Source organism: Amblyomma mixtum, chromosome 8, assembly GCF_055824585.1.
Source record: "Amblyomma mixtum isolate Tamu chromosome 8, ASM5582458v1, whole genome shotgun sequence".
NCBI lineage: Eukaryota > Metazoa > Arthropoda > Arachnida > Ixodida > Ixodidae > Amblyomma > Amblyomma mixtum.
In genome coordinates, this window is record NC_143019.1 from 63,147,140 (window position 1) to 63,159,917 (window position 12,778).

A 12,778-nucleotide genomic window follows, 5' to 3' on the forward strand; every position below is an offset into this window, starting at 1 on the left:
AGAGCGGGCCCGGGGAGGCTCCCCTGACCTCCCCTGGGAATTAGCGGAAAGGGAAATGGGACGTGGGAAGGGAATGGGGACAGCGAGTTTTTTGCTCTGATCCTTCAATTATCTCGACTCCATTACTGGCCCGCCTGGCCAGGACAGGGAGAGCATCGAGATTGCCCAATGGTGCGGCCCCACTCACTGGATGCCCGACCACCCACCATACGCAACGGGCTCCGACCGTCAGAGACAGGAAAACCTAACACGGGGTCAGTAGCTACCTGGGGCTCCTAGGCTCACCAACAGACGGAAGCCGACATAATCAGTAGCAGCCGGATTACATGCACCGCAGTACAAATGGCCCTCTCATTGACTTTCACTTATTAGCCGCGGCCTGCGCCATTCGTGGTGGCAATGCCCCAGCAAACTTCCTAGTCCAGTCTCCCAGTCGTATGCCGTCTTCCCGTCCCCTGTTGTGTTTTCCTTCAGCTGGAATTCACATTTACAGTCTATTTGCTCTGACAGTGTGTTAGAGGCTGTCAGTTACAATCTCTATATTGCCGCGAATTTTTGTACTGTTTGTTCACGCACAGAGCCTGCCGGAAGACGGTTTTATCGTTTTGTTTGTGATGCGAGACGAGATCAAATTTATGTCGATTGATCGCTGCCGCGAACAACTGCTTCCAGAATGTTGCTTTGACGCCTTTTGTTGATGGTTCGTTGCCAGCTTTAAAACTGAGCACGGCTGAGAGCGACGGGGTTTCTGTTCGATGACCGCCGGGCACGCTTTTTGCTACGCCGACGCCGAGTCATTCAGTTCTTTGTGGGCGCACGTCTGCTCAATAAAGAGTTTCTTCTAGAAGCACTCTCCGCTGTCTTTCTGACTGCTGTGAGAACTACGTGAAAATTCGCATTCATCTCTTTCCTTACCTTGGTTTCAGCACGGAAACCAGCTCTTGTAACTGAAAGAAATGCTCAGAGCAAGACAGGACTGCGCAGCGTGTCCCTGTGGTTTTTTGTACCAAACGGATTTGTAATGTAATGTTCAGTTGCGACCGAAGCTTTAGAACTCAGTATCACTCTCTCGAGTTATAGGCGTGCGCACAGAATGAGTTCCTCAGTTTAAGTGAGGGGCCACGTTTCTGGCAGCTACCTTCTAACGATGTGTACCTACCCATTTTCCTGCCTTTTACCGCGCAGTCTTCAAAGTTACGGCCTGTTAAGCAGTCTTGGTTGAGCCACACCTTCCCATCTTTCCAGAGGCCATTCGCTTGAACTAAATAAAACCAGTGAATTCTGCTTGCATGAAGCGGCAGTGTCAGCACACTGCTGTATTAGATTGCGCGCTGTTGTCACGTGACAAGTAGGCGGGCAGTCTGGTAGACAAATTTAAAATGCGAACTGTTATTGATAGAACTGGGGCTCAAGGGAGGTAAGCTGCGGCGACATTGGTCGTGATTGCTGCATGGGGCCTCACTCGATGGCTTTGCCGTCCCGTCCTCCTGCTTCTGCCTCAGCACCAGCGGAATTGAAATCCACGCAGCTATATCCATATAACCCGCCTTGCACCGCCGCAGAACATCGTCGGCTTTAGTATATAACACAATCATGTGGTCTCACTGCATTGCGAACAATTCAAGTGGGTCGTGTGAGCATATATATTGATTGATTGACCGATCTATTTATGAATACTCTGAACGACGAGTTGGAAAAATCACTGATAGATTAAAAGTGCGAGCGACACTATACTTGCACCAAAATATATCCACGCTCGCTTGATCTAGGTGTTAACATTCTCAGATGTAACATGGTCTGACGCACGTAACACCAGAGGATTTTCATGCTGCAAGTGCTCCAGGATATGCCATGTGATACATTTGGAAAATGCGCTTTGTTAGATATAATTGCATAAATACAGGACCCCTTCTGTTCGTTTTCTTTGTTAGGATGTTGTCATGTGTATTTCGTTTATTGCATATTTGTGTTTTCTGTTTGGGTTAATATGTCACCTAATTTAATTCAAAGAAAGCCTTTCCTGCGCACCTCGGATCATCTGGCTAACAAAGCAATACAGCCGAGCGTCTCTATTTCAGAAGTTCTGTCCTCAGTGTCCGGTTTTCAGTCGGTGTCTAAAATTGGTCCCAGCCACTTGTGGATCTCTTCCGGCGTAGTGCCTTTTCTTGCAGCGTAGTCTTCAAGCTGGAAAGGAAAAGGTAAAAAAAAAATTGTAGGGGACACTCAATTAAGCTCCACCATGAGGGTATGACGAGATAGCGTAATGAGTTAATTGCCATATATGCAGAAGGTCATTCTCTACTTTACATTCACAGATCCCTGGTAGTCCTCATACCTCTCCTGGGGCAGTGGTGCAGCGGTTAAAAGCGATGCGCCACTGCCCTGTGATGGCAGGTGCTGCCAGCAGTGGGCCTTGTGCAGCACTGGTTACTCTTCCCAAGCGACCAATCATTAAAATAACTGCCACGTCTGCCACGGTGGGCAGTTTGCTCATTATCCGGAGGGTAGCCGGTGATGACGCCACAAGGTCACGTGACCTAGGTGGCCCCACCTGTTTCCTAGGTTGCTCACTGGGCAACACCTGCCACAGCCATGTCCGTGATGTTTCGCTTACAACGCCGACGCCGACAGCACCAACACCGGATGTTCTGGAGAACGGGTCCTTTAACGCTATTGCATTAAAACTGATTCCTTGAGGAAAACTCAAGAACAACTCCCCCTTTTTGCTGCCAGGAATAGTGCACAGACATCATCTTCACCAGCCGACCTTAGTGCAGACAAGAAGAATGGCCTCATTTTATGACTTTTAGCTTGGTGCGATTCGCCCTGTAGCAGAGGAGTAGAGCGCTTCATGTTTCTACCTTTTAGGAATATAGATTTAGGAAAAGGCTGTTCTTTTTTTTCTTCCTTTCAGCAAAGCCAGATGACGAGGCCGCGCAAAGTCGAAAGGTGAGAAGATCGAGAAGGTTGCGAAGCCTTATTTCCATATGTGAACACCAGGCTATAGTTCATTCGAACAATACAACATCGGTGCTCTCATTCCAACTGCGTTTTTTTTTTTTCAATTTTGTTTTCATGACTACGTCCTGCAGTCGAGTCATAAGACTTGCCTGTTCTCGCGTGACGCGGCCCACGGCAAAGTAGACGGCATCCGGGTGCGCCAAGTAGATCCCACAAATGGACGCCGCCGGTCGCATGGCCAGGGTGTCGGTAAGCTGTATGCCGACGGCCTCCTCAACGTTCATCAGCCGCCACATTGTCAGCTTCTCCGAGTGGTCGGGTTGGCAGGGATAGCCCGGCGCAGGTCTAATGCCCTGCGAACCAAACGACAAAGGCCTTCAACCTTGTCAACGTCCTAGTAACTGTCAGGTTGTGATCTAGCGTCCCCATATCACCACCGCCAGCAGAGCGCCACGGCCCATGTAGTCCAGCCCCCCAAGCTCTCCCCTCATGGTGTGAAATTCAAACGAGATAACTAGGAGTAATTTCAGTGAACATCTAACGAGACTAAGCGAACATTCAGAGAGCTTAAGCGCACCACACGGCCTGCGGGGGGAAAAAACCCGCCCGTTCTCGAACCTGCAAGTTGAAATTATCGTTCTAAGCCGGAACTGCCACCCGCTATCACCAGGAAACCATAGGCGCTTGCCATATGAAAGGCTGATAGATGCACCACACACCTACATGACTCTGCAGCCGCAACACGGCTGCACTTAGTCGAACATTAGGTGCATATTTCGCTCTTGGGATATTGAAATTCAGCGCTGCACAAAAGCCCAGCCATCTATTTAGTCGTAAGACATTTATCTTGTTTAAAGGGGCTCTGAAACACCTATTGAGGAGAGCACATCTACTCGCTCAGTCAGTGCGTTTCGTTGTCATGAACAATTGAGGCAAATAACACACTTCTACACGCAGCAGAGGAACCACAATCACGAGCGAAAGTTGGCGAGCCCTTTCCGGTGACTTTTTCATGCTCACACCCTATTCCGCCCCATCGCTCCTGCGTATGCATGTTCAGAGATAGTTATTGTTTAGATTAGTTCAGACGTCAAGCAGCTACCGCGGCCAGTAAGCCGCGTAGCTCCGGCTGGTCAGGAGGCTCCGTCCTCTGTGGTGGGGACAGCGGGGGAGCGCCGATATTTCAGCGTGCAAAAAGTGAGGAGTGGAGAGGGAAAGGCGCGAAGACGCTGAAATTCAAATTTTGGCTTCAGATAGCTCAATTTCTACAAAGCGCATAAAAAAAATTATTGCTGGAGGATATTTGTGAAGGGGGGTCATTTAAAATCAAAGGCATACCGCGACATTATTAGAGCCCTCAGAACCCCTTTAAAACGCAATCCACATTCCACCACTCCTCGTAGACGACTGACTGGCCAAGAGCTCCTTTCAAACCATCCTCATTTACTTTTGAACCACCTTAAAGGGAGCCAGAAATGATATCGATGGGCATATTCTAGTGCAACATATCTATAGAGGTAGTGTTTGTGGGTATTGGAGTCAAATTTGAAAGCTCTGAGTGGACCTTATAATTTAGAAATAATTTTTAAGAATTATTTCTAAATTACTGTTTTGTAATAACTATTTAGAAATTCTAAATGGTTAATCTAAATGATTTAAAACTGTAAATAATTATTTCTAAATTATTATTTCCCTTTTCGTTCCTATAAAAAGTACGCGCTCTTCCTTTTTGAAATGACATACCAACCCACCCAAGCATCAGTTCTAAGAAGAGCGTGTTGTCGGGCTAGTGTCGGGCTAGTATGCTTGATCGTTCCTTCTAAAACGGGATTGTGTCATCAAAGTACCTGGTAACTATAATTAGGGGAGGCCAGTGTCGATAAACCCTGCTATTCATATATGAGGACCGTCTCAAAACGCAAAGGCGCAGCGGTCTCACCTTGTATCTCAACGAATGCAACTCTGCGTTTCCAAGGGCTTCGTGCGGTGAATAGCCCCAGTAAGTCTTCCTTACTTCTTCGTGCAGCATTTCGGCAAATGCCTGCATAACAATATGAAAACGCACAACTAAATACGACTTATTGTGACAACGCATGTCTCTACAGGCCGACCAACATAAGTGTGTGAAAATGTTTTCCGTTCTGGCTGAGTGCCGTGGCAAGAGGAGAAACGTGAAAATTACCTCGACGAGCCTGTCAGCAAGCGCCTCGATCATTATGACCTTGAAATCATCGTTTCTCAGGCGGAAACTGGGCAAGAAGTAAAAACAAAATCAAATTAGTCAGCTGTCGTTTTTTTTTTCTGCAATAATGTTGTGCAGTACACTCTATGAACACGAATCAGCCTATATGGGAGTAAAATTGGAGTACGCTGTCCTGTAGCACACACACTTTTAGGGCCAGGGCGTGCACTCCAAGTCCCGGGGTAGATTTCGACCACTAAATACACGCAGTGCTTGCTCTTGGCAACGGAGTCATTTTCCCGCAGCAAAGCGTAGTAACTTGATGCAGTTAGCAATAACACGTCCTTTTGGGCTAGTTGGTGCGAGGCGCGGTTAAGTGAGACGAAGATTCTTGGCAAGAGCACAGATAAAACTGCACGTGTTAGTCTGGAGGCTTTTTACATAAAGAATTTCGGCTGCAGGTGTATCAGCACTCCATCTTTGTCTCTTTTTGGCTCCGAGTTCGATTTTCTAGATTCTTCTATCAAGTAAATGTTCTTTTTATTTTTGTGATTTTTGGCTGCCTGCCTGTCTCTGCGTTCCCAGATGGTTGCCTTTGTTCACCTTCTCATCTTCTCATCCATGTCACCCTTCTTTCCCTTTGAAACTTCACCTTAGATAAGATGCTTCCTGGCTACCATAAAATTTCAGTGGTGAGTTAAGGCTTGTGTCTCGTCCTCGTTCTTTTCTTGTGGTGTACATGGCGTGGCGCTAGTTTTTCCCTAATGCAATTAGCAATGGGAGGAGGCTTTCAAACGCTGCACAGGATGTCTAGATGCTAGCAAATAGGGGACATTGAAACATCGATTACAATCTTCGTATCTGCTTCAACTTCGCATGTTTTCCAGGCGGATTTGTTTCCGTTTCCAAGTGTAAGTTTTCCGCATGTTTAGTGGTGTAAATCTACCCCAGAGCTTGGGCAGAATACCCTTTCCCTAGGAGAGAGGGCGCTATAGGACAGCTTACACCTATTTGACTCCCATGTAGGCTAATTTATGTTTTAGAGTGTAACCACTTACGTTCCCATTCTCTTAGCCATGCACTGTAGTCCATGTGATTATCATGCATAATCATGCTTGCATCTCAAAGTGACCAGCCTCTTCTATGCTAAGAATTTTTTGCATGTGCCCAGTGTGTGCCTAGGGCGAACACTCCGTCCCGCGGCAATGACCTCTCATCCCTGCCTGCGCTTCCATGCAGCAATAATCAAGTGGTTCTGACCTGAGCAAAATAGTCCCTTGCGTGTCCGCTAAAAAAGGCAGCTAATTCAAACAGTCATCGTGTGTGCATCAGTTCACTCATTCATGCCTGTGAAACATTCTTTGAAAAAAAAAAAAAAAGACCGTCGCACTGAATCGAATGTTGTAACCCTTCTCTGTTAATTTTTTTTTTCCATTTTTCGTTGCTTTACAATCATTCTCTTTTCAGTCGCCTAGCTTGGGAGTGGCAGGTGATTACAGTTCATTCGTGGGCAAGTGCCCGCCCAGCAGTAGATAACATTCTAGCCAGCCGCGAATTGATATTACCGGTTGAGGAAGAAACTGAGTAGCCGCGTACTTCTCACAGGCTTCCTCGCATCCGAATCCGGCAGAAACCGCGAAGAGTCCCACGTAGTCCCGAACGCCGCTTTCCAGGGGCGCCACAAAATCAGACAGGCAGTGGAAAGGTGCCGGCTTGCTCTTCGCCGCCTGTTTATGGGTAGGTTCGGCAGCAAAATGATATCATTAGAAATCGCAGAGGATACTGACGTGCACAATGCGTAGCGTATACATGGTAAATTCAAGACACGGTAAAAGCTACAGAATGACTGCACGGGACCTAGTTTCCAGGAACTATGAACGCGTGTTAAAAATGGCATGCTGTCCAGCCAATTGCTCTCCCTCTTAGTGGCATCCTTGTGACACTGTAAATTACTGAGACCTCAGGATCGCCAATAGTTTTTATAACAGCTCAGATGACAAGAATGCAGGTTTTGCCGTCTTGAAGCCTTTTAAAGAGAGTAGAGTAGTAATTGGGCGAGGTAGCGAAGAATGTACGCAATGACAAAATAGCACTAAGAGATGCGGACAGCACACCAAAAAAGCTACTTGGCAAGCACAGAATAAAATTTAAAACAAAATTTCAGAAGTTTCATAAAGAGAAAATCATTTTAAATTTATATTTTAATGCAAACACATTATGTTTCCGCGCAGTTTTGCCATCATGTATAGCATTTTGTGATTTGGGTGCCTTAGATTAGGCCCCTTTTATTGCGAGGCATGACGATCATGCAGGTACCGTCTTCGCCAATGTTAACCATGCGACAGGTTTTGAAAGATACAGAGAACCCCTGTGCCCACTGCTCGAGAAGTTTTGGTCTTTCTGAAATGGCGGATAAAATTAATAATGGCCACCATGGTGGCTCAGTGGTTATGGCGCTCAGCTGATGACCCGAAAGACGCAGGTTCGATCCCGGCCACGGCGGTCGAATTTCTATGGAGGCGAAATTCTAGAGGCCGTGTACTGTGCGATGTCAGTGCACGTTAAAGAACCCCGGGTGGTCGAAATTTTGGGAGCCCTTCACTACGGCGTCCCTCATAGCCCGATTCGCTTTGGGACGTTAAACCTTCATTAACCATAAATCAATTAATAGCGCAATAATCAGGAATCTAAGAGCCAAGCAGGTTGCGGCCTCGACGAATACATTAACACGGAACTCTCGGACATCGGCTGTCTGACCCTAGAGTGTAAACACGCTGAAATAATCATAATATCCAAGCTGGGGATGAAGCCGGCGGTCGATGCCTTATGGCCGTTTTCGCTAACTTCCTGCGTGGGCAAGCTTTCCGAAAAGGTAATTTTAAACACAATCACGGAAGACATAGTCACAGAAAGCTTAATTCCGCACACCATGTCTGGATTTAGAGCAGGCCTCTTCACTAAGGCCGTATTCCTGTTCCTAAGGAAAGAGGCATTTTCAAATATTCGCTGCGGAGACAAACGCTGCATCCCAGCCCTAAACTTAAAAGGCGCTTTCGATAACGTCCCCCACGGGGCGATAATGCATTTAAACGAGTTAAATTGAGGCGAGCGCATTTTTGATTACGTAAAGGCCTTCTTCTCGAACAGAACGACTACGACAGGAATGGAAGAACTTAGATAGGATGTCTTGAAAATGCCCAACATCGGTACGCTACCAGCGTTCATCATCTCTCCACTTCTTATTGCGCTCAGTTGGACTTGCCAAAGATATAGAGGAAATCCTCGACCTAGGGCACTCCCTATACGTAAATGTTATCACTATCTGGGAAACTAAAAGCTGGCAGGCAGACAAGGAGAAGGCTCTGCAATCCGCTGCCACATGCGTTGAGCAATAGGCCAAAAACTGAGGACTGGTACGCTCTCCCGAGAGGTCGGAGCTCCTGAGAGTCAAGGGACAACGATATAAAGATTACAAAAGATGCAGATTACGCTCGAACGGGAGAAACATGAAGTCCCCATGGTCCGAATCCTGGACATGTGAATCAAGAGTAACAGGACAGCCACACATTCGATCAAATATCGCAACAAAAACTGTTGGTTTGACCTAAACGGAACTGTAAGGCGTTTGTAAACTGTGCGTTCAGACGAAACCGATGATAAATAGGTCACAGGTGGCGAGGAAGCCTGGACGACAGTCTTGAGCTGAGGTGTGGGTCGATGAAGTGCAAAAATTGGTGATGATGTGTCGGCAAGCTCTAGAACCGGTTTTTTTCTTCTTAAGTCCTTTTTTTAGGTAGTTGGGACACCTCAGACCTCCTGAAGAAAATCGTCCTCTGCGGGCTGCTTCATCGGATTTTTCGTTGGCTGTGATTCGACAGTGAGCTGGAATCCACTGAAATGTAATAGAGTGGCCTGCGGGAGCGTGGTGGTGTAGGTAATTAATGTCGAAAGAAACCTCCGCTTTGGCCTCATAGGTGAACAGTATCAGGGCACATTTGTTATTTATCCTCCTTTGAACAGTCAACAGTATACTTCAGTTTTATCCCTCTCTAAGTCGTTTCACCCTTCGTAGTTCGATAAAATTGCATTCAGCAGAATCTCCAACAAATGACGACCAGATAAGCCTGTGTTACCACTGGAGTGGGCCAGTCCACGAGGCAGATGAAATGGGAACAACATAATTAAACTCAAAGAACCATTGCGAAATGTCGTCTCAGTCTACAGACAGCTCCCCACCTGCTGTCGGAGCCCGAACAGAGTGCCGACGCTTTCTCTTCTTGGAATCGCATCATCGGTGAAAAGAAGAATGTCGTCACCAACACTGCAGGCCGGGTAGAATCCCACAATGCCGCGTGCTTGGAGCAGTTTTCCACTGACAATGTCGGTGAGCATGCGGTCTGCTTCCTCAAACAATCTTTTAGCTTCGTCGCCTGAAAAGTGAAAGATAAATTCTGTAAGGGAAGGAGTTTAATGCACCTCATAGGCGGTTTCGACTAGTTAGGTAGGCAGCCGTGTAGACGATCAAGACTAGTGCTCTGTCATACGATGTAACAAGAGAACGAAATAATAACATAACGTAGGATAACGGAATAATTATATAAAATCTCGCAAAAGACTAATGTGCATTATAAATTGTACATGGGCCTGGCGACAATCTATTTTGAGACAAATAATCTTACTAACCGCCTCAACCAAAATCTGACTGATATGCTGTGCACTACGTCTCAACCGACCACAGTATTTGAGACATGGTTCTGCGTTATTTACGTTAGTACACAATTGTTCCCGCTATAACAACACCGTCTAAAACTCACACAGAGATCGACACGCTTGTTTCCATCACATGCTGGTTTATTACACATTGTTTTCCCTATGAATTGGCGACGCTGATCAGTGGTCCTAATTCACTAAGCCTTCCTGGAATGTAACTCGCCTACTGTAACGGTGAGGTGATCGCGCAAGGCCTCCATTCCTCCCATTGAGCGAATGTTCCTCAGTGATATAGAGGTTGTGTACCCTGCTTCCTACTCACAGGGCAGCTGTTCGATTCCACGTGACCGCTTTATTCTTTTCAGTGAAACTGCTTTCCTATACATTACTACCTTCTCGACCAATCCAGATTTTTCAGTCACTACGACGCCAGGTTTCCGTTAGACACGACCGTTAACACTGTCGCTTCAAGATTATTTTTATTGGTCGTGCTTGGGTCCCCATGTGCAGGAACCAGTAAAAGGAGGGGGGGGGGGGGGGTGCGTGAGGGGAAGGAGAGGAGGGGGGCTTCAGTAGGAGAGACTGAGGAATAGATTGTTGGGCGCGGACATTAGCAGCGACGATGACGCTGGGCTCATTTCATCGATCGCTGGCACCGCGCAAATACATATGCAAACGAATCAAAAATGCCTAAGAACTGCAATATTAGGCAGATCAATTGATTCATTTGTTTCATGCTTTAGTGTTCTAACACTATAACCTCCGACCTCAGATTTCGCCGATGTTTGTTTGTCCGAAGCCTCTTCCTAAATGGCCGCTCTAGGTGCCATGTGGACCATCTAGGTCCACATGCGGTCCACCGTCCACATGCGGTCGACGGTTTTTAACACTTCTGGTAATGTAGATTGTGACTCGCATGATGAGCATTGCATAACGTTTTAAAGTCTGATTTCTGTACATTGTGACTCGCATATCTTTCCTGTGCATTGTTGTCAGTTAGGTGTTGTTATCTGTTGCTTTTCATTCATCCTTTTTTACCCGATTGCAAGATCACACGTGCCTCTGTCTTTATAAAGCCATGAAGTTTCAAATAAAATTTTAGTTGCAAGTACCGCCCTGTGTCGTCTTCTTTCTCTGTCCCGTGTCCGCTGCGGTGTCTAGCTCCTTCATCTAGGTCACATGACTTTGTGGCGTCATCACAACCTGCCCACTGGACAGTGAGCAAACTGCGCACCGTGACCGTTCATTTAATGATTGGTCACGACAGGTTGCTCGGGAAAGGCAATCTGAGTCTCACAAGCCCCACCGGTGGTAGCACCTGCCATCGCAGGGCAGTGTCGCATCGCTTAACCGCTGCACCACTGCGCTAGGAGCGGTATAAGGACTCCCAGCGGTCTGTGAATGTAAAGTAGAGAATGTCCAATTCGGTAAATATCCTCAATGCCCATCAACGCAATGGCGTCACACCCAAGACGGAGCAGTAGTCCGCTTTCGCCAATCTTTATCTGAAGCCTGCTTGTCCTTTAAATCCGCGCTTCGAACCGAAACCGAAGTGAAAACTGAAATGCTGACGAACCTAATTCGCACTTGGCCTAACCACTCTAAATCACCTTTCTTTTTTTTTTCTAGTTCTTTTCCGACGCATGCTAAGCACAAGGTTGCTCCGAGACGTCTTGAGGTTCCAGTGGTGGTCGATCGCTAACCTGCATTGATTCGATGTCCGCTGACTTCAGTGGTCACTGCCATTCGGCCTGTGGCGATGGTCGAACCCCATTGAGCTCGATACTCGTGAACTCAGCAGACTGTCAGTATGACGGTAGTATAAAATGCAAGCACTCACCTACGTCAGGGTCCTCGAAGATTTTCGGGTATCGCTGGTTCGGGTACTTTCCCTTGAGCTGCCAGACATCGAAGAAGGGCTTCCAGTCGATGTACGGTACCAGTTCCTGAATGCTGACGTCGTCGAAGGTCTTCGTGCCCAAGAACTGCGGCTGCACTGAACATTCATGTATGAAAAATAACGGCTGTGAGGTGGCGCTCTAAAGCCATGCAGTGCGTTGCTGGTACAGCGTTCATTTGGGCGAAATGCTACCGTCAAAGGTGCACTGAAGAGGATTCTGAACTTGTCTTTTTGCCGCGGGAACTCGATCTACACGTTCCTAGCATTCTTAGAAACTGCGACTTATTGCCCTGTGCGGCCGATTTCCCTAACTAAATCGAATTAACGTCCGGCTCCCGCCTTTTTTTTTTTTTGAATTCTGCCTCGTACGATGGGCGGAGTCGACCAACCTGTGAAGTGCCTTTCAGCCAGCTCCGTGGAGGCTTTGCTTTCGCTTTATTTTCTCTTTTAGGTTTCCATGAATAAATAGTTTCATTCGCAGATAATATAGCCGCAAAATAAGCCCGCAGAAATAAAAATCGGCGCGGACTATTTCCTACTACGGACTACTACGTATTACTCCGCCGATGGCAGAGCGGCAAGCCGCCACGGGACTGGGTGAAAGGCACTCCACGCGTTGGTCGACTCCGCCCATCGTACGAGGCAGAATTAAAAAAAAAAGGCGGGAGCCGGACGTTAATTCGATTTAATTAGGAAAATCGACCACACAGGGCAATAAATCGAGGTTTCTAAGAAAGCTCGGAACGTGTAGATCGAGTTCCCGCGGCAAAAAGACAAGTTCAGATTCCTCTTCAGTGCACCTTTAAGGATTTCAGCTCATAGAAAATATTTGCTGTTGTTTTGTGCGAGACAAGAAGGCGATAGAGCGCAGAATTGTAATGCAAATTTCTCAAGATATATACCAATCAATAGTAAGGTGCAAAGTTGGGCGAGTTGTCTTGCCTCTTTCTTTGGGAAGACACGGGGTCGATCCCGGCCGCGGCGGCCGAATTTCGATGGAGGTGAAATTCTAGAGGCCCGTGTAC

At 47.1% G+C, this 12,778-nt stretch overlaps 1 protein-coding gene across 4 annotated transcripts in view; it reads right to left on the reverse strand.

Moving 5' to 3' along the window:
• Positions 1 to 1,123: 1,123 nt before the first annotated feature.
• LOC149332742 (methionine synthase-like) overlaps positions 1,124 to 12,778 on the reverse strand; it is a 47,026-nt gene continuing 35,371 nt past the window's right edge. For all 4 annotated transcript variants that reach the window (XM_089558322.1, XM_089558323.1, XM_089558324.1 and 1 more), the window contains 7 exons: positions 11,694 to 11,849; positions 9,380 to 9,573; positions 6,740 to 6,870; positions 5,144 to 5,210; positions 4,901 to 5,002; positions 3,111 to 3,314; positions 1,124 to 2,184 (listed from right to left, as the gene is read on the reverse strand). In XM_089558322.1, the coding sequence (XP_089414448.1) occupies positions 2,104 to 2,184; positions 3,111 to 3,314; positions 4,901 to 5,002; positions 5,144 to 5,210; positions 6,740 to 6,870; positions 9,380 to 9,573; positions 11,694 to 11,849 (935 nt within the window). In that variant the 3' untranslated portion in view covers positions 1,124 to 2,103. The remainder of the gene's footprint in view (positions 2,185 to 3,110; positions 3,315 to 4,900; positions 5,003 to 5,143; positions 5,211 to 6,739; positions 6,871 to 9,379; positions 9,574 to 11,693; positions 11,850 to 12,778) is intronic.